This window comes from Acomys russatus, chromosome 22 (assembly GCF_903995435.1).
Source record: "Acomys russatus chromosome 22, mAcoRus1.1, whole genome shotgun sequence".
In the NCBI taxonomy this organism is placed as follows: Eukaryota; Metazoa; Chordata; class Mammalia; order Rodentia; family Muridae; genus Acomys; species Acomys russatus.
The window spans coordinates 7,910,923-7,937,726 of NC_067158.1; the positions used below are offsets into that span (position 1 = coordinate 7,910,923).

Sequence of the window (26,804 nt, forward strand, 5' to 3'; positions counted from 1 at the left end):
AAATTGTAAAAATTGTAAAAATTATTATTGAATCAAAGATACTATAAAGGTTGCTCCCCTGCATATGTTCAAGTTTGTCAACTTAAGAATTTAAAATAGCTGTGCTGACTAACATAGAGCTATAGATAGCGCAGGGCTGAGGTTCCACAGGATCAGGAGAGTGGGCATTGCTAGGGCCTGGCGAGAAACGTGCTGGACACTAGATTTATCAGAGTTACAGGCAAAGGAGAAGCACATTGGCTTATGTACTGATTCTTTTCCTAAAACTTAAAGAAGGTTTTTATTATGCAACTATGCCCCCCAAAGAGGAAAAAACCCAGCATGAAACTGGGTGTGGTGGCCTAGAGCTATAGAATCTTGGTACTCAGGAGGCTGAGGCAAAAACACTATGACTTCTGAGAGAGAGGCCAGGCCTGGGCTATATAGCGAGACCCCAGTAAAAATGAACAAAACAAAACAAAACCAAAATTCCATAGATTTACTGTTTAAACTGGTAATGTTTCTGTTGACTTTTAATGAAATTCCTTTCAGAGGATATGGTTGAGGAACCTAGTCATCTGTCATCTAGTCTAAACCAAGATCGTAAAATCTAGAAGAAGCAACGCTTAGTAGAAATCTAGTCCTGTGCTATCCAGTTCAGGAGTAAAGAATCATAGGTGGCTATCTTTAATCTACATTTAAATTAAGCAAAACTTCAACTTTAGTTCTTTGATTTTTATTAACCTACATTTGATCGGTCACTAGCCACATGCAGGAAGGGCTGTACGCTGGCCAGTGTAACTGACGTCTTCCTGTCACTGCTGTGTGTCCTGCTAGCCTGAGTCGCTGGAGGGCCTTGTGGACAGGAGTTCCTGGTCCCTTGTGCTAGGGACAGTGCTGTGATTCTGTAGTTTTTAGGTTTCCAAGTTGCCCACGAACGTGAACTTGAGGTTTATAGCTCCTGCGTTATATTCTTTCTCCAGCTCTTTGCTCAAGGAAAGCTTTGCTGGACTCTGGTGACACTTCCTGTTGCTGTTCTAGAAAGGTTTGCAAATTAAGGGTTAGAATTTCCCTGCTATGGGTCAGCTAGTTGGTGATTTTTCTTTATTGAAGAATGTGAGGTCGCTTTGCTACCTGTAGGCCTGTCATAATGAGTAGAAGCACGTGGGCAGGTTCACTGATTTTTTTTTTTTTTTAAAGATTTATTTATTATGTATACAGTGCGCATCAGATCACATTATAGATGGTTGTGAGCCATCATGTGGGTGCTGGGAATTGAACTCAGGACTTTTGGAAGAGCAGTCAGTTCTCTTAATCACTGAGCCATCTCTCCAGCCCCTCAGGTTCACTGATTTAAAGGCAGATTTTCTTTCTGCTCTTCGATGTAAGCAGAGACTGTTGAGAAGCTGCTAAGGGTGGGAGTTTGTACTTCCGGGGCAGCTGCAGTGCCGCTGGATCCGCCCTTCCGTCTTCCTCTTTTCTCTTTCTCCTTGCAAGTGTCCTTTATGTTCACGTTGGTTTCCCTCTGGCGTCACCCTGCAGGAGCGTTGCAGTGAACTCAGCGGGCATATCAAAGAAATGCTTAAAACTGTGCCATACAGAAGCTTGAGCAAGTTCAGTTTTAGTGTGTGCGTGAGTGTGTGCAGCACATGTGTGCCACAGTGCACGTGTGCGGATCGGAGACCTTGTGGGACTTGGTGATTTGCTTTTGTTGTGTTGGCTTGGTGGCAAACATCTTTACCTGCTGAGCTGAACTGTCTTGCTGACCCACAAGTTCAGCCACACTCCTTTCAGGGACGATGTAGTTTTGCAAAGCTGGGATTTTGGCAGCTGCATGTGGAAAAAAAAAAAAAAAAAGGCAGGTATCATGAAAGTCTGTGTGGAACAGGACACGAGGGAGGCAGTGGCCAATCTGATGACTGGGTTTGAGAAGTTGTCCGTTGCCAGCCTAAGTAAGCTTTTAGGACCCATGTCCTTCTTTGGTTGTTTGGTCCTCACTGCATAGTAAGCAGAATGGTTAGGTGTTTGTTCTTGCTTGTCAGCTGGGGAATCTATGAAGAAACTAAAGTGCCCCTTGAGGCCAGAAGGTTCGAGAGCCTCTGCCGGAGGCTCCAGTGTGTCCCCTGTGCTTGCCCTATCTCTCTGTTGTGTATAGTCAGAATTCAAGACACTGGCCTCCGCCTAGTTTACAGGATTTCTCTGCTGTGAGGTTCCCCGTCGGCCCTTCCGTGCAATAATCATGAAAACCCCTGTGCACTCAGGAGAGGAATTTTGTGAACCTAGGTCCAAATCACCTCAGAACTAATGACATTTTGGAGGTGTGTGTCTATCCTGTGCCTCTAGTTAAAGTTCATCAGTAAACTTGATCAGCAACCGTTATTAGGGAATTAACATTTACATTGTGATATTAGTTAACTTATGGAACTCGTTTTAATTCCTCAATTATAACTGTAATTCTGTTGAGAAAGAATGTTGTCTTAGACTAGTGTAGGGTTATATGTCATACTTAGCTGTCATTTTTGCTCTTTTGTTGTTGTTTAACCTCTGTTTCAGACCTTGTTTGGGTTTATGTTATTTCTGCTGAGATTCAGGCTTTAAGTCCTTGATAAAAGTACCAGAGTGATGTGTGCATGTCGGAAGTCACATGACTGAGAGTACCAAAGTGATGCAGGTATGTTGGAAGTCACATGACTGAGAATACTAGGATGATGCGTGCATGTCGGAAGTCACATGACTGAGAGAGAGTACCAGGGGGATATGTGCATGTTGGAAGTCACATAACTGAGCACATATTACTGATGTTTATTTCTACAACTTGCTTCAAGTGTTGTCTACCAGGCTTCTGCGTGTAAACTTACTGTTTGTACTTTTGTGGACTGGTTCTTTGAGACAATATACATATCTTCTAATTAATCTTCTTTTTTTTAAAAAGCCAATCTTAGAATCTGTGCTCTTTAATTTGAAGCACAAGTAAGGAAACTTTAATGTATTTTCCCAATTAAGAACTACTTTTAAAAAGGCTTATCTTCCTCATTTTGGTTAAGTGTAAGGTTTTTTGTAGGTGTTTTTTATAAGCTGAACAAGTTTTCCTTTATTCCTGGTTGGGCAAGGCTCTAATCATGAAAGACTATTAGATTTTGTCAAACGCTTTTTTTGAATGTAATGACAGTTACTACTTTTATTCTTTAGTTTGGTGGCCTTATATATCATAATAAATGTTGTTTTGTTTTTGTTTGCGCTTGTTTTGAGACAGAGTTTTATGCTACAGCCGAGGCTGGTCTGCAATCACTATACCGTCTAGTCTGGCTTCCAGCTTAGACAGTTTTCTGCCTCAGTCTCCTGAGTGCTGACTTTATATGTGTGAGCTACCGTGCCAGGCTCCACAATAATTAATTGTTCAATGTAGAGCCAGAGCCACACATATAAAGCACATTTTACTTGGTCATGGTATGTGTGTTTGTTCAAATTTGGAATCAGTTTAGATTGTTGGAAGTTAAAAGCGAGTGTGGAGTGTCTGTGTGCGGTCTTCGCTTAGTTTCCACGTGACTGTGGTGCACTGTCTGAGTGAGGCAGTTGCTGGCCCAGCACTGCTAGCTCACCTCCAGACTTCACTGAGCTTTAGCAGAGGCTTGATGGGTCCAGGATCTCGTGCAGGATGACAGGCTGCGGCAGTCATCGCTGACAGGTTCTCATTCTCACGTGCTCTCCTCTTTGTTCTTGTTATCTTTAAAGATTAATTTGATGCTAGGTGTGCACTTTGAATTATCGTTACGGCACAAGGACTGGGTGTGTGATTTGATGCCATCCTTATTCCTGATTCTTCCTGAATTTTTAAAAAAATAATTTGTGTCATAGTTTAAGAAGAAAATAATAGTTTATTTAGCTTTTCCCCCCACCCCCACCCCGAGACAGAGTTTCTCCCTATATTCCTGGCTGTCCTTGAACTCAGAGATCTGCCTCTCGCGTGCTGGGAGTAAAGGTGTGTGCCACCACTGCCTGGCTGAAATAAATTATGTTTATGGAAGGGACTTGACGTGTGAGAGGGTAGCTTCAATTCTAAGGCAGCTTTCCACAGTCTAAGCACTTGGCATGTTTTGGTTAGATATCCTGAGATGCATCTCTTTCACTAAGGAGCTTTAGTTTAAATTAGGCTGAATTTGTCATAGTTTAAGAACTTTTGGGCAAAATTATATCCCTGTTTTGGACAGTACCCTGAAATTGTTATTTTGCACAGAAACATAACTGTATTTTAGAATGTGGGATTGAGAGCTTTGGTGTGCTCTTAAGAAATAATGTGTCTTTTTGTCAAAACATGGATTGTGTAAACATGCAATAGTACTTTCTGAAACAACAACCTTGTAGCAATTTCAAATATATTAAAAATGGTAGTTCTTTGACTGTAATATACAAATGCCAGGGTGGGTTTCAGAGGTTATATATGTCTTTCATTCTGCATGAAATAACTTTGGTTTTTAAATTTCTATGCCTTCTCCTATAGTATACTTTTCTTTTATTTTCTTTCTTTCTTTCTTTCTCTCTTTCTTTCTTTCTTTTTAAATAAAACAATCCTGAGAAGGCTAGAAAGGAGAAAAAGAAGAATGTGAGCTAGAGAGGGTTCAGCATTCAGCATAGTAGAATTTTCAGTCCTGTATTTGATCCTTTTATGTGTATTTACTTCTTACCTTTGTAAACTTTTCAGAAAATGATTTCACTGACAGTCATGCGCCTCCTGTGTAGGGTAGACAAGGAAATGTTCCGTTATGCACTGGTTGAGGTAAAATGTTTTTTATACTTAAATTACTTAGTTTAGCATTTTCTAAGAGAAGTGAATAAAGGCTTCAGCAGTTAATTTGTAGAAATACAGGGGACAAATTTTGTTCTATTTTCTCATTCCTATGGCGTTTCCAAGTGTATCTAACTGAATGGATATGTTAGGCCATATTTAATTGGCATATAAAGCAGTTATTAGACATGAATATGTTGTTTTATACTGAATTCAACTTCTGAAGGGGAAGTAAGTATCGACTATAGAAATGGTAGCATGTTCTTTTAACATGTGTTAATGTATTACTCAAGCTAGAAGAAAAGAATCCAGTTATAAGCATTGTTAGCACTACAGGTGCTGAGGGGTTAAAGAGCTGCTCAGTCTCCACCCAGCTCACCAATGGTGTATTCTAGTGATTTGTTCCATCATGGCCTTAGGATGCCTGTTGTCCTCCTGTATTCCACAGTACTTCCTGCAGTGTGGAAACGTAGGAGCTGGAGGGCATAGCCTTGCCTTCATCCCTATCTTATTTATTATCTTATTTATTGAGTATGATGCTATTCGTTGGGGTATGCGTATGTGTAGTCATGTATGTGTGCAGATGTACAATGTGTGCAGGTGTACAATGTGTGCAGGTGTACAATGTGTGCAGGTGTACAGTGTGTACAGGTATACAATGTGTGCAGGTGTACAGTGTGTGCAGGTATACAATGTGTGCAGGTGTACAGTGTGTGCAGGTGTACAGTGTGTGCAGGTGTACAATGTGTGCAGGTGTACAATGTGTGCAGGTATACAATGTGTGCAGGTGTACAGTGTGTGCAGGTATACAATGTGTGCAGGTGTACAGTGTGTGCAGGTGTACAGTGTGTGCAGGTGTACAATGTGTGCAGGTGTACAGTGTGTGCAGGTGTACAGTGTGTGCAGGTGTACAATGTGTGCAGGTGTACAATGTGTGCAGGTGTACAGTGTGTGCAGGTGTACAGTGTGTGCAGGTGTACAGTGTGTGCAGGTGTACAATGTGTGCAGGTGTACAGTGTGTGCAGGTGTACAATGTGTGCATGCATGTTGAGGCCATAATTCAGTTGGCGTCTTTTTTTCTTTGTAAAGTTTTTTTTTTTTTTGAGATGTAGCATCAGCATTATCATAAATTTATTGTGCTAGGCATAAGCACATGAAGTAAAACAAAGGGACTGAGTAGGAACACACACATACACACACACACACACAGAGGATATGCTTAGAAAATGTATGAATATACAAGCCATTAAGTGTGTATTGATGATAAAAAGAAAACCAATTTAAATGCTCATGAAATGCCATCAAAAGTAGAGAAATGTGTCGGGTGTGATGCTTCCCCACCGTGTCTCTTGAGGGAGGCTCTCTGTGCACCTGGCACCAGTGTGTTCGCTAGACTGTCTAGCTGGCGTCAGCCTGCCCTGTCTCCCCAGTGCTGGGATTACAGGTGCACACAGCCTTGCTTGGCTTTTTGTGTTTCGGCTGTGAACTGAATCGGGCTCTCTTGCTCGCATGGCACACACTTTACTGACTGCTCTGTCTTCTAGCTTGATCTTGTCTCTTAGCCGACGGGATGACTCTGTCCTCATACTTGGGCTACTCTTTACCCCTCACGTTCCTCGCGTCATACCCTCAGAGACACATGCAGAGAATGGCTTAGAGGTTTCCTGGGGGTCTGTCTGGCCAGTCAACTCGATGGTCAAGTGTAGCCATCTTAAGCGTGCTCCTCAAACACTGTCACCTCCAAGTTTCCAAGTAAAGACAATAATGAAGTCATACTCCATGCTCACGTGACATAACTATGTACTGTGTCTAGCCGAAGTACACTCATTCCTTCCTCAAAGTCTGAAGAACAGTTAGCAGCATTATGCAAAAGTCCAAGCCCCCAGGCTCTTCTCCTGAGGTCAAGGCAAGTTCTGAGACGTTAACCCAGGCAAAACACGAGGACAGTCTGTACTGCAGGCCGCTGTGCAGCCAAGACAAGCAGGAGCAGTCACACCCTTCAGAAGGGAGGCACAGGGCATGCGAATGCAGCCGCATGCTCCCTGTGGACATGGTGGAGGTCAGAGGTCAGTGTTGGCTCTCTTTCTGTATTGCGCCCCACCTTACTTTTTTGAGGCAAGGTCTCTCACTGAAGATAGAGCTCTCCAATTGGCTAGGTTGACTGGCCAGCATGTCCTCAGGACCTTCCTGTCTCGGTGTTGGGATTATAGACCTGTACCATGGTGCCTGGCCTTGTGTGACTCAGGTCCTGTGCGTGGGTGGCCAGCACCGTACCTGCAGTGTCATCCCCGCAGCTCCTCCTCGTGTGCTTTCCATGCCTGTAATGTCCTTTCAGCTTCATCAAGTTCCCGCTTCCTTTTTTCTTCCTTTTCTTTTTTTTTTTTCTGTAATAGCATTTTGCCATTTACATTAGGTTTTCCTTAGGTGACCTATGGCATGTCACATTGAAGAGGAGACCGACCGTGTAAAGCATGGAGTAGTTGGTAGCTTGTCTTCCTTTTGGAGAGCATACTATCTTCTTTTTCTCTCTCATCCTTTTTTCTTTTTCCCCTCGTCTCTCATTCTATCCCCCACTCTTGCTCTCTTACACATAGTATCGTTTGATAGTGGAAATGATTTGTCTTTCTTTTTTGTATACACATGTCTATATGGGTTTATGGTGTGTGCGTGCGCACGTGTGAACATCCTTGCTTGTTCTTCCTCCTCAGTCACTGGCCACCTCATTTTTCTAACATGAAGGTATTTCTCAGTCAAGAAACACAGCAGCGAGTCATTGCTGTATATATATGAAATACAGATCTCCCCAAAATATTATTTTCCTTATTGTTTTATAGTACTGCCCACAGTGATTCCTTTAATTTAGCATTTTACTTACTCTCCATTTCTTGTGCTTGTTTGAACAAGTCTCACATGCCAACAGCACAAATATTAGTATTCTCATGTGTTATCAACATATTTCTACGCTGGTCCCATGGGGCTCTTATTCCTCAAGTCAGAAGCCTCCTGGGGCCTGGATGGTGTGAGCAGAAGATGAGTTGGAATTTAAGCCCAGAGTTGCCTGTCTTCCCGTGACTCTGTTTTTTATCTTAATTTTCCGGCTTCCTTCTCAACAAATGCCTTTTGAATACTTTTCCTCCCAAGGAAATCTCTTGAGAACCTTAAAGTCAGAATCAAGACAGACAGATTAAAGCATCAGTCACAGAGCAGACGGAGAGTAAGTTGTACAATTATTTTGAAGGGCGTGGTTAGGTTGATGTACTCTCTGTTTGCATCTGTTTCAGGGAATCAGGCATATACACTCAGAATACTGATTTTTTTTTTTTTTTTTTTTTTATGTGTGTGACATGTGAGGTTCATCCCAACAGGACCAGGAAATGAACAGTAAGAAAAATGCTAAATTAAAGGAAATATTCCATGTGGCTCCTTATAGTAGCAACAACAACACCACAATCAGTACTGTTGGGGATCTGCCTTTCACACACACAGCAGGGACTCATTGTGCTGATTACTTCTTTATATCAGAAAAACTGTGACTCTTTACATTGCCGAACACTGTGCTCTATGATGGCCTGTCACAAACAGCACCCTGCTCACTTATGCCAAGCTGCTCTTCCTCAGTGTGAGTGCTCCCGGTCCTAAACACTGGCACGCGAGTTCTAGATAAAAGGTCAGCCAGAGAGCATGTATTTCATCAGTTCAGTATTTTTAGCCACTCTGAGATACTTTTAAAAACAAGATGATGCAAAATGTAATTTTAACACTGTTTTTATTTGTGTCAAAGATCTTTTATACCTTTCGTATTGGGACTGTCATTAACTTGTACCGAATGGAAGTAAATACTTATATGCTTGTTTACATAATGTGCTTTCTGTTTGTACCCATTTTATCCTGTTTGGTTATTATAGCTCTCTAAATAACTTGTGAAGGAAGCATAAAGGGCGAGTAATTAACTAGGTCAGGTGTGCATGAGAGTACAGGTGGAGGCAGGTGTAAAAACTATTACTAGAGAAAGAGTGAAGTCAGGGTATTTCTGTGATAGCTGTCCCCATTGTTTCAGGGTTGTTAACACCCCGCCATGACCATTCGGACATGGCTGAGGGCCCTTTCTGCAGGTCAATAAGCTGTGTACTCGTGTTTATGCATGTGACGTTTGTTAGTCATCATTCCAAGTGGTTCCTGGTCTCTGTAAGAGGAGTGTGCACTTTCATGTTCTAAAGGTCTCCTATATTTTTTTCTTGTTTTGTATTTTCATGACTTAGGTTTCTTATTTTTAAATAGCCGAGAGGCTTAAATATAAATTGGAGTTCTTTTATCCTTGGAAACATTGATTTCATATCAGTGAAAAAGATTAGGTTACATTTTGGTCTCAGTACTTTGAAATGCGAGCTTCTACAAGATGACAAGATGACAGCTATTACATTGCGAGAGGGGGCAGAGGGGGGGATGTGCTTTATGGAGTTTTATGAGGTGTTGATGGGTTACTGTAGTATATATGCCCAGAAATAGAAATACAAATAGCCTAGCCTAATAAGGTTTACTTTAAAAAGGGTTTTATTTTTAGTTTATGTGTATATATGTGTCTGCTCATGAGGGCGGCTGCCTTCGGTGACTAGAGCCTCTGGACCCCCTGGAGATGAGGTCACAGACAGGTGTGAGCCATCTGACACGGTGCTGAGAATTGAACTGGGGTCCTCTGGCGCTATCTCTATGGCTGGAAACGTACTGTTTCTTAGCTGCTCAGTAGAGAGGTCATCTGAGGTCATCTGGCATTCTGGGTGATTATTGAGGGGCCTATACACCATTCGTCTTACGATCTTGCTCTCTGCTGAAGGATGCTAGAGTCAAGTAGGATCTAGTTCCGACATTTCCTGTTCACTGTACTTCACAAGTGAAGCCAGGTACTTTGGAGCCGCCTCACTGTCAGCGTGATGGAGTTGAGAAGGGCTGGGTATCAGAGGCTTCCTATGACTCCTCACGGGGCTCGCACTGTGTTAGACAGGAAGTGTGAATCTGTGGCCGTCAAGGAACTGTTGCCACTTTTATGGTATCTGTAATGTTCATATCGTTAGCTATTGTTAGTGGACTACCAATCGTTTACGCTGCCCTGCATTTTGTTCATTTCTCTTTTGAACCATCAACCAATTAGCCGTTTAGTGCTGTCTTATGCTATGAGTTGCTGAACTGCAGTCTTTAGAACTAGCTTCAGTTTTGGTACAGTCTTTCCATTTGATGACGTCAGGTAACAGCCTCCATGAACCTGAGCAGTTTACCTAAGGTCTCTTGGTGTGCGTTTCCGGCCTCCCAGGCTAGAGTGCCTCCCAGCGCACCATCTGTGCCGGGCGTTCTTCGTCAGTGTGTGTCTCCTAGAGTAAAACAAATGTTTCCTTACATTTTTGCCCTCGTAGATAGTAACTCTGGAATAGAGTGGCCGCTACAGAAGCAGGGAGGATGCCAGGCGTCTGTAATGGAAGTTCTGGGTTCTTTGTAAACTCAGTCAGTCATGTTATGTAAATATGTTTTTGTTTTAAATCCCAAGTATGGGATTTTAGTTTGGGCTTTAGTTTGTCCACAGCTGATAATTGTCTCATGTGGTGGAGCCCATGGCTCTCCTGTTCCTTGGCAGATGCTAACTGGCCCAGCCTCGTGCAGGTGATCACAGTTGCTGTGAGTTCACGAGTGCCACAGCTGTCTGCGCTCAGTGTCTCACACCTCTTCCCCCGCTTCCTTCGGCTCTTACATTCTTTTCACCTTTTCTTCCGAACTCCTCCCTGAGCCTGGGCATGGTGTGCGTGCGTGCGTGTGTGCGTGCGTGCGTGCGTGCGTGTGTGTGTTAAAGATGTCTCATTTATGGCTGGGCATTGAACATTCATCTGTTCTCAGTACTTTGACTAATAATGTGCACTCATTATATACAAAAAATAGAAAAGTTTATTTCCTATTGATTATTAGTGTTTGATGTGGACTCTCTTTTATTATGTAGCATAGAAAAAAAGCTAAATCTGTATTAACACAAATTTTAAGCATTGTCACATGCTTATGAATGACCTTAGAAAATATTTTAAATCGCTGTATAATTTTCTAAGCACACATACTGTAACAGTCACTCATCTGTTGTTGGACTTTACGTTGAAAGCTCCATTTTAATTACACTTTTTACAACTTCTGAATCAAATAATCTCTGCTCTTGGGCAGGCTATTCTCATTATTGTTTCAGCATGTGCATCCTGAGGTATTTATGAACAAACTCCTTTCTGTGGGAGACCCCTTTTCTTTGTGTTTCCCCAGTACTGTGCTGGGTAGTTGGCTTTAGTTACCTCACACTGGTTTGCAAACTTGCTGGCGGTTGGAGCTCGTCTGCTCTGTCACCCAGCATGAGGAATGTGGTAGGCACCCAGTACAACATTTGTTGGATATTTCTGAAGCTTTTAGGACAGTGGTTCTCAACCTGTGGGTCGTGACCGCCTTGGCAAACCTCTATCTCCAAAAATATTTACATTACAATTCATAATAGCAAAATTACAGTTATGAAGTAGCAATGAAAATCATTTTATGGTTGGGGTCACCACAACACGAGGAACTGTATGAAAGGGGTTGCAGCATCAGGAAGGTGAGAACCACTGTTTTAGAATGTTACGTGACTGATTTTCATGTGACAGTTTTGGAATTTTAAAAACACTTTTTAAAGTTTACACACATGATCGTAGAAAGAGTATAGGAATTTAACTTTCAAGTTAGAAGTGATTTTCTTTAAGCTTACCTTCCCGCCCAGCAGTGAGAAGGAGAGGGCAGACGTGTGGCTGCAGGGTTGAGAAGTTAGACCTACCTGCTTTGTGGTGATCTGGACTCTGTGCCCGCTCTTCCTTTCCCTACTACTGTCTGGATTTCTCCTTGAAACTCCCCCGTCTCCTCCCCAGAACTCAGGGGCAGAAGCACGCTCTGACACAGCGGTTACTACCTTCAAGTTCAGGCTGTTCATCCTATGGTCTCTGAGAGTCAGGGAGAAGGCGGTGTCTATTTTCTGCGTCTTATGTTTTGAGCAAGGTGTCACTCTGTGGCTCAGGCCGGCTTAGGACTGCCTGTGTGGCCTCAAGGGCTGATGTGCTCCAGTAAACACACCAAAGGGCTTTAGGTCTCCAGTGAAAGCTTCAGACAGACTCTGTAGGAAGCAGACTGCATACATGACTGCATACATGCTATGTGTGTGCCTCAAAAGGTCCATGCTTAAATACCTGCATACATGACTGCATACGTGACGTCATACATGCTATGTGTGTGCTGCTTAAATACCTGCAAGGTGTCGCCCCTCGCCTGTGCATCTTTCCTAGAAGGCTGGTTGCCCTCTTACTACCTGGCTAAGCGTGGTTGTTGAATTCCCCCGGAAACCTGAGCCCTACCAGGTTTTCTGGACTTTTGATAGTTCTGTAAGAACGGGCCCTCTGATAGCTGGAGAAAACTCTAACAATGGCCATGCCTCTTTTATAAGTGCATTAGTAAATATTTAATGGTTGTTTTTAGCACAGTATGAATGCTTAAAATATTAATTGCCGCCGGCAGTTGTGGTGTTATTGGTACTGCTCCTACTGAGCATAGCTTACTTTTTGAGCATTCTGCGCGGTACTGGAAAACTGGACTCATCTCTATTTAGACATGTTTTTAGTGTATGCATGTCACATGGTGCTAGCGATCAGATCTGCTCTTCTTCCATGTCAAAAATCCTCACCTTCCTGAGGCATTAAAATAGGTTGAGGGTGGGAGGGATCTCAGCCCAGTTAGGAGAACATGAAATTCAAACAGCGTGCAGGGCCCTGGGCCAGAGCGACCCCCTTGTTGTCACAGTCACTCGTGTGGAAGCATGAAGTGGCGGTTGTTTACCATGCTCCGTGCTAGCCAGTGCTTCTCTGCCGTCGCCACACTATTGGAATCCCCTGTGGAATTATTAAAATTCTACACTCTAGACCCATTAAATCTGATTCTCCAAGGCTGGAAGATAAGCACCAGTATTTTCAAGACGTTTTCCAGGAGGCTTTAATTTGATAAGCACTCAGGCCTTGTGAAGGTCACGTAGGCTGCAGAGATGGTGCATCACGTAGCTACTGGTTTACTTAGAGCCCGTCAGGGATAGTTACCAATTAGCAATTGGATAGCCTTTCTTTTCCTGAGTTTTTTTTTTTTTTTTTAGATTTATTATTTTTATTTTTATCTTATGTATACGAGTGTTCAATACCTGCACGCCAGAAAAGGGCATCGGATCACATTAGAGATGGTTGTGAGCCACCATGTGGTTGCGGGGAATTGAACTCAGGACCTCTGGAAGAGCAGTCGGTGCTCTTAACCTCTGAGCCATCTCTCCAGCCCCCCAGTTGGATATTCTTGAATGCAACTTAGGTTCATTCTTTTCAGTAGCGAACATTCACTAGGCCTTAACCTTACGCCAGATTTTTTATCAGTTGCTAGTAACAGATAAAGGTGACCAGTTTGCATGGCCTAGTAGGGGAGATAGAAATAACGATGCTGTGTTCCATACATGGTAGGGACATTAATTGTCTGAAGGTGTGTGTGTGTGTGTGTGTGTGTGTGTGTGTGTGTGTGTGTGTGTGTGTGTGTGTGTTAAGAAGAAATAAGAAATGGTCAAAATTTCACAGAGAAGGTTACTAAATAAGAGTTTATCAGGTAGGATGCCCCCTTATGACATCTAGCGATGCTAAGAACTTAAAGGAGTGTGCTTTCAGGACCTGGCTGGAGAGAAGATGTAGAGTTACACTAGAAGGCAAGTCAGAGTCCGATGCAGGCTACGTTAGCAGTTGAGACTGATTGTTATCCTGTTTGACTAGAGGCCACAGCGTCAGATATATGTAATGTCTCGGTAGGCCATCTGAAAACTGCAACAGCTCAGGGAGATTGAGAGAGGACAGGCAGAGGAGGGGAGACAGGAGGGCCGATGGGGGGAGAGGAGGAGAGAGAGCAGGGGAGGTGGAGGGAAGAGGAGAGGGGAGGAGGGAGAGGAGGGAGAGGAGGGAGAGGAGGGAGAGGAGGGAGAGGAGGGTATGTTGCTTTTGTTGTTAATTTTGGGTTATTGTCCTTTTGGTATAGAGCCTCAGATAAATGCTGTTTTATAGAAATTGTTATCTCTATTACCTGGCCACTGCTCACAATTGAATTACATCATTTTGCTTATTATTAACATCAGAAACATATATCTGAATAAGTCTGTATTCAAACAGCTTTCATTATTGCACCTTTGTGCTATTTTTTTTTTTTTTTTTGTGTATTACGTTCAGGTTTTGCCTCATAGAAAGAACACCCATTAGCATTTACCTTATTTCTCTTGCGTGAACATCTTGCCTCTTTACCCTGTAAGTGCAGCGTCTCTGTATGTATAAATACTTTATTACACGAATGTACGTATATATGTATGTACGTATGTATGTTGTGTATGTGTGTACTTGTATCATATGTGGAGGTCTGAGGATAATTTCTGGGAGTCAGCTCTCTGCTTCTACTGTATGGATTTGGATAGAACTCGGGTGGTCAGGCTGGGCAGCAGTTGTCCTTTCCTGCTGGTCCTAAATGGTGCTGCTGGCTTAGCGGGACTTAAAAGTCTATGGAGCAGCTGCTTTATTCTTTTATGATTTTCTACATTTCTGCCCCTCTGCAGTTTAGTTATAATGTATGTAGTTGCAGGTTTATCTTTACTTACGCTGTGTATTCTTTGATGCTTAGGATGATAACCTTCTTTTTCAGTACTGGGGGTTTACCGAGCCTTCACACACATGCTAGGCAAATGCTCTAGGCTTTTCCCCTTTCTCTTTTGAGCTGGAGACTCTGCTCAGGGCCGGACTTAAACTCTTTTGTCTCATTCTTGGGGAGCATCTAGCACTGTAGGCTTGTGTCACTAAGTCTAGCGTGGGAAGCATTTTAATTGAGTTTTTTTTAAAAATGAAAATGTAAGTAAAGTAACTGATAATCATATTCTTCTTGGTTTTCGGGAACATGAAGGAAAACTTAGCTTCATTAGCTAAAGATGTATTATTGTATTTGACTTCCCAGTAGCAGGCAACGTCTCAATTACAGTTGGGTTCTGTCAGTTTTGCTCAGTTATTTGTCTTTGGCAAGTTTTCTTTTTCTATTGTAAGATACAGGTAATATTTTGTACTGTGCATATTTTTCAGCACAGCATTGTTTTGTGCAGTAATTAGATGGTTATGAAAATGTTTGAAGGCTGTAGGAATTGTTTGGATGGTAGCTATAGGAGAGTAGTGTAACTCACAGACAGAATCTGGAAGTGCCTTTTTAATGCTTACTTTCTCTAAACTAAAAGGGATGATGTCTGAGAAGGGCAGCACTTTGGAGGGGACAGATTTCTGCTCTTCTTTTTAAAGTTACAGTCAGTTCCAAGTGTTGAACCTCACTTGCTTTGTCTCAGTGAATGAACTTGGTATGCATTTCAAGAGAAGTCTACAGAGGGAATATTACTTATTCCAGTGAGACCAAATCTGAATTTAGCCTCGACTGTAGTTAGATACAGAACTCTGAAGCTGAGCTGCTTTGTGTAATCTAAAGTAGTGGACACTTTTGTCCTTTTGCGTGCATGTGTGGTGGGTGTGTGCATGCTTGTGCACATGTGCTCACCCCCTGTATGTTCATGTGTAGAAGCCAGAGGTCAATTTCTGATTTCTTTATCTCACTGAGCCTGCAGTTGTCATTTTGACTAGGCTGGCCAGCTGAGAGCCGCTGCGACCCTCCTGTCTCTGCCTTAGCACGGGGGTTCCAGGACACTGCCTATTCCAGCTCCTGTGTGGGTGCTAGGCGTGTGACATCAGGCTCTGGTGCTGGCATAGAACGCTTTTCATCTATGAAACCACTCCCAGCCCTCTTTTGTCCTTTTAAAGATACTAAAACTTAGCTTTAATAATTTGGCTTAAAATGGCTTATATTTAATTGATTTCTTTCTTTTTAAATTAACAGGCAGCCAGATAAACTGGTGGTGGTCTGGACAAGAAGAAGCCGAAGGAAATCTTCCAAGGTTAGTCTGCTCTGACCAGTTAGCACTTGCAAACCTGCGCCTAGGATTACTTTGTTCAGATCTAAGAGGAGGAAGGCGCTCAGCGTCCTGAGGGAGGGTGACTTGTCTGAACTCATTGCTGGGCTGCAGGAGAGAAGGAGTTGACCTTTTCAAAGATTTTGACTTTTTTCTCTTTTTACTGATAGTCTTGTAGCTATTAAATATTCTGTTTGGGCGATAACTGTATTTTTGTAAGCATACAACTGTAAGCATATTTATTGGAGCTTAGGTTTTTCCATACAGGGAGACCTCTATTAAGAAAAATTTGTTAGATGGTAATTGAAAATTTTAAAAAAGTATTAAAGGTGCCTTTTCAAGGTAGTTTTGTTTGTGTTTGAGACAGGGTCTAGCCTTGTATCTAGGCTGGCTTAGAATTTGTGATCTTCCCTTTTGTGCCTCCCAAGTGCTGGGATTACAAGTGTGTGCCACCATATCTGACCTCCAGTTTTATTTTTATTACTCTCAAACTTAAGCTTTCATAATTAACCATATCTATCTCCAAACTCGAGGTAGTCAAGACACCATGACAACTCTTACGAAAGAAAGCCTTTAATTGGGCTGGGTTACAGTTTCAATTTTAGTCTGTCATCATCGTGGTGGGGAGCGTGGGGGCTTGCTGGCGGACATGGTGCTGGAGAAGGAGCCGAGAGACACCCGGCTGAGCTTTTGCAACCTCAAAGCCCATCCCCCCGTCACCCCAGTGATGCACGGCTTCAACAAGGCCATACCTACTGCAACAGGGCCAGGCTCCTGATGACTACTCATTCAAATACATAAGCCTATGGGGGCCATTCTTATTCAAACCACCCCAGCTTATGTGTATATAACAAACATGCACATACTTACATAAATAATACTCCTATCAAACATGTAGATTGCTGTCAGCATAAATCTTCTGTTTCTTTTCCAGGCAGGTCCCAACCCTCAGAGGTCAGCACTACTTTGATTTTCTGTCAATAAAGAATAAATTTGCCTATTTTTGAATGTCATATAAAAATGCCTCAATATTTTTATATAGTGCCGCATAGCTTTACAAGTGTTATATCTAGTTTTTATATAATACAACACTATTTTATGTGTGGTTTCCTTTGCTCAACATCATGTGTTTGTGGTGTGTTCATGTTCTTGTTTTCTTTTGTAGTTTATTGTTTTATTGCTGAATAATACTTCGTTATGTGAATATACTGCAAGTTGGTTAGTCACTTTTTTCTTTTCCTTTTGTCAGTGTTAACTGCTGGAGTCATCATTGTGCACGTGTTTCTGTTTCTCTTGGCCCTAGACTGCAACTCTGGGTGGAGGGCAGACAGGGAAGCTACGAGATTGCCAGAGGTAGAGAGCGATAGGGAGGACAGCTGACAGCAGCCTCGAGCCTCTCTGTGTGTGTGCACGCACATCTCTCACAGCATCGCCCCAACACACTGGCTAGAACACGCGTGCATTCATAACACACACACACATGCACATGCCCTCCTACAGCAGTAGAAACTGAAGCTGATGCCCATCGTGAGCAGCGTTTCCCCCAAGGCAGATGTCTGTAGTTTGGGAGCATAACTGGATATTGTCTTATTTATCTACATACAAGAAGGGGTTCTAAAAATGGACGCAGTTCTTCTCATTGTGCCTTCGCCTTTGTGGCACTGACGGGAACAAGGCGTCCATTAGGTGTAATAGAGGACCAGGCTGTGCTTCAGAGTCCACATGGAAAGCAGCTACTCCTCTAGGCAATTAGCTGGCAAGTATTTGATAAGAGCTGTGAAATAAAATATATACAGTGCAATACCTCAGGCTGTGGGTCTGTTCAGAATATACTCACCGCTGATATTAAATATGCCTTGTTATTTAGTGGCATATTACAATTGAAGTAAGTTTTATAACAGGAAGATTCTGATATGATATCAGATATTGTTAGGGTCTAGGTAATGAAATACGAACTTGAGGCTACATGTTATTTTTTTTTTTCAGAAACCAGTATATTCTAGAAGAAATTACTTTTTATTCTATTTATTTCTTAGTTTTAATGTTCTTCAAGGCTCTCCTTTATACAGTCAGCTCTCTGTATTTAGGAGTTTTACATATGTGGATCCAACCATGAATTGAAAATATTTGGGGGAAATTGTGATTGAGCCAGGTGTGGTGGTGTCGTCTATGATCTCAGTACTTGGGAAATGGAGACTGGAGGATCAGGTGTTCAAGGCCAGTCTGGTCACTAAAACCTGCCTCAAAAAAAAAAAAAAAAAAAAAAAAAAAGTGCCAGTCTTGAACATGCATAAAATGTTCCCTCACTATTCCCTAAACACTACGGAATATCAAGTAGTTACACAGCTCCCCACATTGTAGTGGGTATGTAAATGTCTAGAGATGATTTAAAACACAGGGGAGCTGGTGCACACATACACACAGGTCACATACAAACATTACAGTATTTATATAATGGCGTGGGCTTCATGTACAGGGGCAGTCCTGGAATCCTGCCCCTCAGATGTTACTGTGCTTTAGAATTGTATCTTTTTCTTGGAATATTGGAGATGTATAGCAGGTTATGAGAACTGACAGTGTTAAGCTTATAACGCATATATATATATATATGTGTTTTATAAATTACACATAATAGCTAAATAAGGAAATTTAAAACTGACACTCAGATAAGTCGTTATACTGACTGTTAAATTAGGCAGTAAAATAATAAGGCACATTTGCCTTTTTAATTTAAGGTTTAATTCCCAGTTAATTGCTCATTTTCTGTTGGTACATGTATATTTTATAGTTAACTATTTAAAGAGCTCATTGCCAATTCATTTGATTAAAATAATTAGTTAGGGCAATTAACACAATATGACACTTTCTTACTTTCTCAAGTAATGACATTTATAACATAGGCTTTGTCAAGCTATAATTGATTTGTAAACATATACATAAATAATTTTTCAGTATGTGTGACAGCAGCAGCTGGGCAATTGTGATAAACCAGAACAAATGTGGCATATTAATTTTTAATTGTCGAAACTCCTGCTTTCTAACTAGAAATTGCAGCTCGCAGAGAGGTATAAGGATTCCAGAGGGAAACCAGAGCGTTAAAACCCTCAGCAGACTTTTGCTGTCACTGTCACCTGTCATAGCCTTGCTTTGTGACTGAGCCTAGGAAGTGTTTATCCTTCCATGTCAGGAGCTCCCCCTATATGGAGGTTATGTTAGCAACAGTAAAATTGATTAGTAGATGACATATGAAACATACACATATATGAAACATATATGCCCTTTTGTAATTTATAAAAATCAATGAAGTATAAATTGGAAATTTTAGTGAGTGTTTTTGCTCTGTGTGTTGGCATGTTTGTATATGTGTAATTTAAAATACTCGGGAGCAGTTGTGTGTGCACAATGCATGTGTAAACATGTGCATATGGAGGCCCAAGTTCACAGAGGCCGTTCTCCTGGATTGTATGGCACCTTGAAGCAGGGTCTCTCATTCGAACCCAGAGTTGATTGAGTGGTATGGCCAGTTGGCCTGCTCCAGGGTTCTCCTCCCAAATTCTGGGATCAGGCAGGTGCACATCCATTGGGCATTTAAGTAGGTGCTGGCTTGTGGAGGTCTCCACTCTTGCATGGCATGCACTTTACCCACTGAGCCGTGTCCCTAGCCCCTCAGTGAGACATTTTGATCCTGTCTAGTAAGTACCAGCCTTTTAGGTAGCTGTGACGTGAAATAAGTGGAAAACAATCAATGCATTTTAAAGAGTTAGTACTTGTTCAGGTTTCATTCCTGTTACAGTCACAGAATATTCTGAAAGGTTTGTTTTCGTTTACAATTTCAAGTGACAGTCCATCACTGAGGGGAAGTCAAGGCATGCGGCTCGTCACGTAACATCCAGAGTTGAACAGAGGGAAATGAATGGACTCGTTCTGCTTGCTTGCTGCCTACCTTTCTTCATTGTCACACAGTTCAGGACCAAGCCTAGGGAATGTGCTGCCCACAGGGTCAGTCAACAGTTGAGACAAATCCCCTACCACACGCTCTCAGGCTTACCTAATCTGGACGGTTCCTTGAGACTATTCCTAGGTGATTGTGCCAAGTTCATACTCAGCACTACCATCGCAGCATCCTAAATCGAGTAGGCTTGTAGTTTTCTCAGGCCTGCCTTCAAAAGATACCCAAAGAAGTTGATGTATGTGCCGTACAAGCAGGAAAGGGAAACTGTACAGAGATGAGTACTGCGTCCTAATCCCGTCGCTGTTCTAGGATGGTGGCAAACGATGAAGTAATTATAGTCATCAGTTAGAGGGTAAAGCCTTTGTTTGCTAACTATGCCAGAATGGTGACTGCTTCTACATGTGTGCCTTCTGTAACTGCTTTTAGAGTAATCCTTTCCTATTGTCCTGCATGAAACTGACCAAGGTTCTTAGAGCATAGATGTTTATGAGCGATGTGCTGCTCTCTCTCTCTCTCTCTCTCTCTCTCTCTCTCTCATCTCTAAATGTACAGTTTCCTTCCTTGGTTCTGCATAATTTTATATCTGTCTATCTAATCACCAAAGTTATTAGACTATTAGACCTGTATTAGACTTTTCTTTCCCTAGCTTTAGAGTCTTGAATTGTGAGCTAGGAAGGTCTTAGAACACATAAATGTGTGTCAGGTTATAGATACATGTCACCACACCCAAGTTCTGTTGTTGTCGGTGCTGGCTGTGTAACTCAGGTCACTATACATCTACAGTGAGCCCTTCACCAACTGAGTTGTCTTCCCTAACCTAGTTTTTAAAAAAATGCATGTGTGTGTACATATGCATGTGCATACATGAAAAGGCCAGAGGACATCTTCCTGTGTCCTTGTTAGGAATCTCTTCTTTTGAGCAGGGCCTGGAGGTCACTAAGTAGATGACACTAGCTGGTCAGTGAGTCCCAGGGATTTGCCTGTCTCTGCCTCCCCAGCCCTAGGATTACAGCTGTACACAGCCATACCAGCCAGTCTTAACCAGTTCCGGAGAACAAATGCAGGGTCTATGCTTGTAAGATGATCCCCGACCCCCACCATCCTGGCTTGCCACTGTGCGTCTCCTTGATGCCTTCTCCTTTAGAGTGTGCTGGCCTAGTTTTACCTAGTGTATGATAAGCAGGTAGTGCTGTAGAGGCCTCTTAGGCAGATGAACTGACAGTGCTGGTCACTAATGCCATTCTCAGGATGTCAGCAGCTCTGACTCTGACCCTTCCTTTGCTGGTGCAGGAGGGGTTGGATGGAATAGTGAGAAAGTGGTGGCGTCCTAGCCCCCTGGGAATCACCTAGCCCCCTGGGAATCACCGTGCTTCTGATTTCAGCTAAAACAGTTCCTGTTTGTTGAACAGCTTGTGATCGTGTTTGTTCAGTTAGTTGCCATTCTCTGATCCAAAACTGAGGGATGAGAAAAGCCGATCAGGAGGTCATGCTCTGCAGGGACCTGAGGAAACAGCCTGAAACTTCTGTCTCCTCCCTCTGCCCGTTTATTGGGAGGTTCCCGCATTTTCTAATTTTTCCACTTTTTATGTCTATCATACACAAGAAATCTAAGTCTTTGGGGATTGAAGGGTGTTGTCTTCCTGTTGTGTGGATCAAGGGTATGGTTGGTCATAACATGGGCTAATGAAACCTGTTTCACCAGGGATGGATTCTCCCACTGGTGACTAGGAAGCCATTTTCTCTTTATCTATGTTTGTCTTAATGTCTGACCTTTTTTGATGTTTTTTTTAAAATTTTAACTTTTTATTGATTCCTCGTGAATTTCACATCATGCACCCCAGTCCCACAATCTCCCCACCCCCTCATACCTGCCCTTTACCCTTGCACCTTCCAAAAGAAAAAAAAAGTTGTGTTGTAGAAGCTGTAGTCCATTACACTGTGTCCCACAGTATACCCCTCTGTCCATACTTTGTCACTTGCAAATATTCATTGCAGCGAGTCACTGATCTGGCTCGAGATCTCTGGCTTCTGCTCCACTCTCAGTCCTGGACCCTCACTGGACTGCTCTCGGGTGTTCAGCTGCTGCCCTGAGTTGCTGGGATCCTGGAGCTTTGGATCTGCAGGACCAGCTCTTTCATGGGCTCCAGCAGTTGATGGGGTAGATGCTGGGGTAGGCCAACGCAAAGCCCTGGATCCAGACTTGGGTTAGAGCTGAGCTGGTCAGCCCACCAGCTCTCCTACACCCACACCACCAGGGTGAGCTCCCCAGCACTACCCAAGGCTAGCTCATCCAGTGCTGCATTAGGCAAGGTGGGGGAGAGCCTGCTCTCATGCCCTCAGGGCTGGCTCACCTGCACCCGTGCCACCAGGGCCTGCTCTACTGTGCTGCAAGGTGCAGGGCCTGCTCTCCTGAGTGTTGCAGCTGGTGACAGGCAGGGACAGCTCTCCCTCTCTCATGACCTCAGAGTCTGCTCTCCCACCTTCCATAGGTGGAAAGGGACAAGAGGGTAGGGGGAGGAGGGCATCTCTCTCTGGCCCACACCACCACACAGCTGACAAGTGGCAGGGCCAGCTCTCCCACTCTTACACTCTCAGCCAGCTTGTCTGCAACCAGAACTAGCTCTACTATGCTTCCTGAGTGAGGTGTGGGCCCCTCTCCCAAGTACAGCAGCTGGTGAAGGACAGCGCCTCTGAGACAGGGTCTCCTGCTCTGAGACCTTCAGGGCCAGCTCTCCCACTATGCCCAGCTGAGAGATGGGGCCAGCTTTGCACAACCCTCAGACATCAATGTGGCCCCAGGCAACAGCCCAGACCAGGGATGTCTGCTTGGACTTTGGTAGTAACAGACCCCCGCTGCTTCAGGGCCAGGGTCCCAGACACAGCCCTTGGTGGCAGCACAGGTCAGGACCTTGCGTGGCCTTAGGTGGCATCACCTGCTGTTCACACCAGGCTGTTCCTCACGACCTTCGTCTAGCTCCGCCTCTCTTCATTGTGCACACATCCGTCTGCTTCTCTTTCTCTTCTATTTCTCCACCGTTTACTCAGTCATCTTAGTGGTGCCTGGGGCTTCTGGGTGTCTGGGGTCATCGCAGGTGTAGTCACGGGAGTTTTATGTCCCATCTGGACCATGTGGCACTGGGCAGGGGTCATCTTGAGTGTGATCTGTTTTTTTTTTTTTTCTTTTCACTGAGAAGTTGCAAATATTCTCTTTGTTATTGTAAATATTCAGTTATTATGTAATGCTATTATTATTATTTTTTTTTCGAGACAGGGTCTGTGTAGCTCTGGCTTCCCTGGGCTCACTTTGTAGACCAGGCTGGCCTTGAACTCACAGCGATCCGCCTGCCTCTGCCTCCCTGAGTGCTGGGATTAAAGGAGTGCACCACCACGCCTGGCTGAATATTTTACATTTATTATTCATTCATTTATTTGTTTGTGTGTGAGCGCACATGTGTGGGCACATGTGCTACAGTGTGTGTGGAGGTCAGATGACAACTTTTCTCCTTTCAATATCTGCATCTTCCCTTTTAGCTGATTATTTTCCACTTGCATAAGAGTATTTGTGTCATCTTTGCAAATTCTCTTTAGATGTTATTTCCTCAATTGTGGAGAATTTGTTTCCCCTTCCGAGTAGTTGAGTGTGATCTCATACGTAGTATCTTCAGGTTCTTTCTTTCTGAACTCAGTCCAGTCGGCTTTTTCTCCGAACTACTGCATTGAAGCCGCTTGTGAAGTTGTTAACAGCTCTCCTTTGTTGAATATGCTGGTCCTTTCCAGGTCTTACCCTACTTCTTCTGTCACGGGCATTGGGAACTTCTTTACTCTGTGCCTAGGGTACCTCAGGCTTCTGCTTTTTCTTCGCCGACACACCTTAGCTGATTTTTGTCATTTAGGTCTCGGTCAGACTACGCTCAGTCCTGGTACATACCAGGAAAGTTGTCTGTCACTGAACTACATCCCAACCCAGACTATGTCTGTCCTCACTGTCCTAGCATCACACCCATCCTGGAGATTTGAGTATCATCTGTATGCTAATAACCCCGCGGTTATAACAGATGCTGAGATTGTGCTTCCTATCTGAACAGCTGTACTTCTGTATCTAATAGGCAACTGGGATTTGATGTGTATAAAACAGAGCTCCTGCGCTTGGCCTTGCCTTCTATGTGCTAACAGGAACTTCCTTGGTTCCTCAGGGGCAGAATAGCTTTATCATCAGCGTTAGCTGCTTTCATTCACTCACACGTAAAGTAGCAGCAGATCATGCTATCTGTGAAATAAGCACTCTGTACCATTTCCTGCCCCCTCCCCCCGCAGCCAGGTCTCCCCCCCGCTCCCCTCCCCCCTGCTGTCCTCTGGCTATTGCAGTGGTCCTGAGCTGTTTCTTCGATCATGTTTGATACACGGGCTGAGCCCACTTATGCCCAGCCTAGATCATCATTCCTCTGCGTAAGACCTTCCGGTGACCTCGTGGCTCATGCAGAGAAGTGTGCATCTTTCCAGAGGCCTGCTCGGCCCTTAGCTGGCTCCTCCTCTTCTTGGCCACTCTGCTCCAGTCATGCCACCTTGTTAGAAACGTGGCTGTGCTTCAGTGCCAGTTGTTGCTCCCGCCCCTCAGAAAGCTTTTTCCTGTATTTGTATATCTGATTTCTTCATCCTTTGTCCTTCCCTCAAGTGTCACTGCTTCCACGAAACCACCTTGACTGCCCTGAAGATTTAAGCACTTTCTTCTGACTCCTATGTCCTTATTCTCTGTTTTATTTTCCCCTATGACATGTCTGCTTCACACAACGTACTACTTAGGTAATCTGCATAACGTGTGCATTTCTTACTACTTACGCCATAAGCTCCACTAAGGCAGGTAGATCATGTTCTCTAACTGTAGCCCAGGGACAGTGTGTAGCAGGTGGTGTCAGCTGAGTGGACTGGTGAGTGAGTGTAGCACAGTCCAGTCCATTCTTAGTTTGTGGACTGACACATTGTTAGTGTGTATTATCTTCTTCAGACACATCCACGGATGCTTTTGCAGCATGGAAAGATGAAAATTTACTAGCCCCGTCCTGGCACAACATCTCCCTTCAGCTCGACTTTCTTCAGTAATGCACAAGAGAGAACTGATGATGACGCTTTTTAAAACTTGGGTGGTGAAGTTTCCAAGGGGATTTCGGTAATCAGAGTTTCCTCCCCAATTAGAGGATTTAGAAATATAATCTGGAAGAGCTACTGTTCTCTTTCACTTGCCCTAAGCAAGAAACATTGCATTTATGGTAAATGAACTCAAATACCAAGTATATGGTTTGACTCTCCCCTCACCTCCACCCCCCCTCCCCCGTTCTCATCCTTCTTGTCTCGTCCTCTCTGTCTGCCCTCATCTTCCTCCTCTTTCTGGAACCCTCAGCCTCCTGGGCTTCTGACACCACTGACACATGACTGTATCCTGCTAGATTTTCCTTAATTAAAAAAAAATGTATGTGTATGGGTGTCCAGTCTGCATGTATGTTGTGCCACTTAAGTCCTGGTGCCCGTGGAGGTCAGAAGATTTCCCTGGAAGTGGAGTTACAGATGGTTGTGAGCCACCATGTGGCTGTTAGGAACTGAACCCAGGTCCTCCAGAAGAGCAGCCTGTGCTCTTAACTCTAGACCCAAGATTTTCCTTCAAGAAATGAATTTGCCTTAAACTTCTCAGTCACAAAAATAATCTTTAAGATATTACTCTTAGTTAAAGTCTTCCATAATCAGACATAGCAGCTTTTAAGAACTTATGCTATTTTATTTTTGTGTTATTTCTCGAAGCACACCTGCTTGTGTGTGTTGTGGGTATATGAAGGTTTGTTTATAGATAGCTATCATTTGTTGGAGCTGTTCTGGCCCAAGCTTAGTGTTTAAAAAGGTTTTTTTCCATGTTTGCTTTTATTTTGATTATTGATTTCTGTTTCTGGGAGACTAAAGATCTTAACTGATAGTTAAATAAGGTTAGTGCCTTTTGTACTTCTTAATTGAAGCTGTCATTTTCCTTCTGGTAGGCTCACAGCTGGCAGCCTGGAATAAAAAACCCATACCGTGGTGTCGTGGTCTGGCCTGTCCCTGAAAACATTGAGATCACTGTGACACTTTTTAAGGTAAGTTCTTTTTGTATAATCTGAGTTTCCAAGCCACGGCCGTGTGTGCTTGTGCATACAGATTATCTCACTGCTATTCTGGTGTGCATTCCTGTCTCATCTGCTTACCTGATCGCATCGTTTTCAAGGCTGCAAGCAGCTTATACAGTACTTCAAGAGCTACGAAGGTCCGTGGGCCTACTTATTCCTGTATCTTACCCACAGGAAACTTTAAAGCACTTTTCCCATGGAAAGCTCAGGTTCATAAAATGCTTTATCCTGCTCCTCGTTTTGTTAGCTTTGTTTGATAACAATTTACTTTAAAAATCAGTATTCAGTGAATGTTGATGTTAATATAACAATGATAGGTCAAGATCAAGCATAATAAAAAATATCCACGCCCATATACTATATATATATATGACATGACACACACACACACACACACACACACACACACACACTACATAGTATACTATATATATATATGACATTACACACACACACACACACACACACACACACACCATAGTATATATATTGAGATAGGGTCTCACGGGAACCCCTGCCTGGCCTAGAACATTCTTTTGCTGCCCTCAGACCCAGAGAAATCTGCTGAACTCTGCCTCCTAGGTGCTGAGAGTAAAGGTATGTGCCACCAAGCCCCATTCATTAAAATATTTTATTAACATTGATATTTATGAGAATTACAACTTAAAAGCAACATACTGTTTTAAAGTGCAGATAAATACAGATATTCATATACCATTTGTTTTTGTCTTTTGTGTTTTTTTTTTCTTAAAATTTTGTCTAGTTTCTTTAAACATTATAAAAAATTCAACACAGAGGATAATTAGGCACCAACTTACTAACCACCTTTCTTGCTCTCAAGAACAGGGCAAGTAGGACGTGTTATTAGCCTTTTGGAAAGCCATGGAATCAGAAAGCAGGTGCTTG

At 43.1% G+C, this 26,804-nt stretch overlaps 1 protein-coding gene across 14 annotated transcripts in view; it reads left to right on the top strand.

The window, feature by feature from the left end:
• Ehbp1 (EH domain binding protein 1) overlaps nt 1–26,804 on the top strand; it is a 257,309-nt gene that overhangs the window by 14,725 nt on the left and 215,780 nt on the right. For all 14 annotated transcript variants that reach the window (XM_051165325.1, XM_051165324.1, XM_051165329.1 and 11 more), the window contains exons 3-4: nt 15,728–15,785; nt 25,773–25,868. In XM_051165325.1, coding sequence (XP_051021282.1) covers nt 15,728–15,785; nt 25,773–25,868 — 154 coding nt within the window. The remainder of the gene's footprint in view (nt 1–15,727; nt 15,786–25,772; nt 25,869–26,804) is intronic.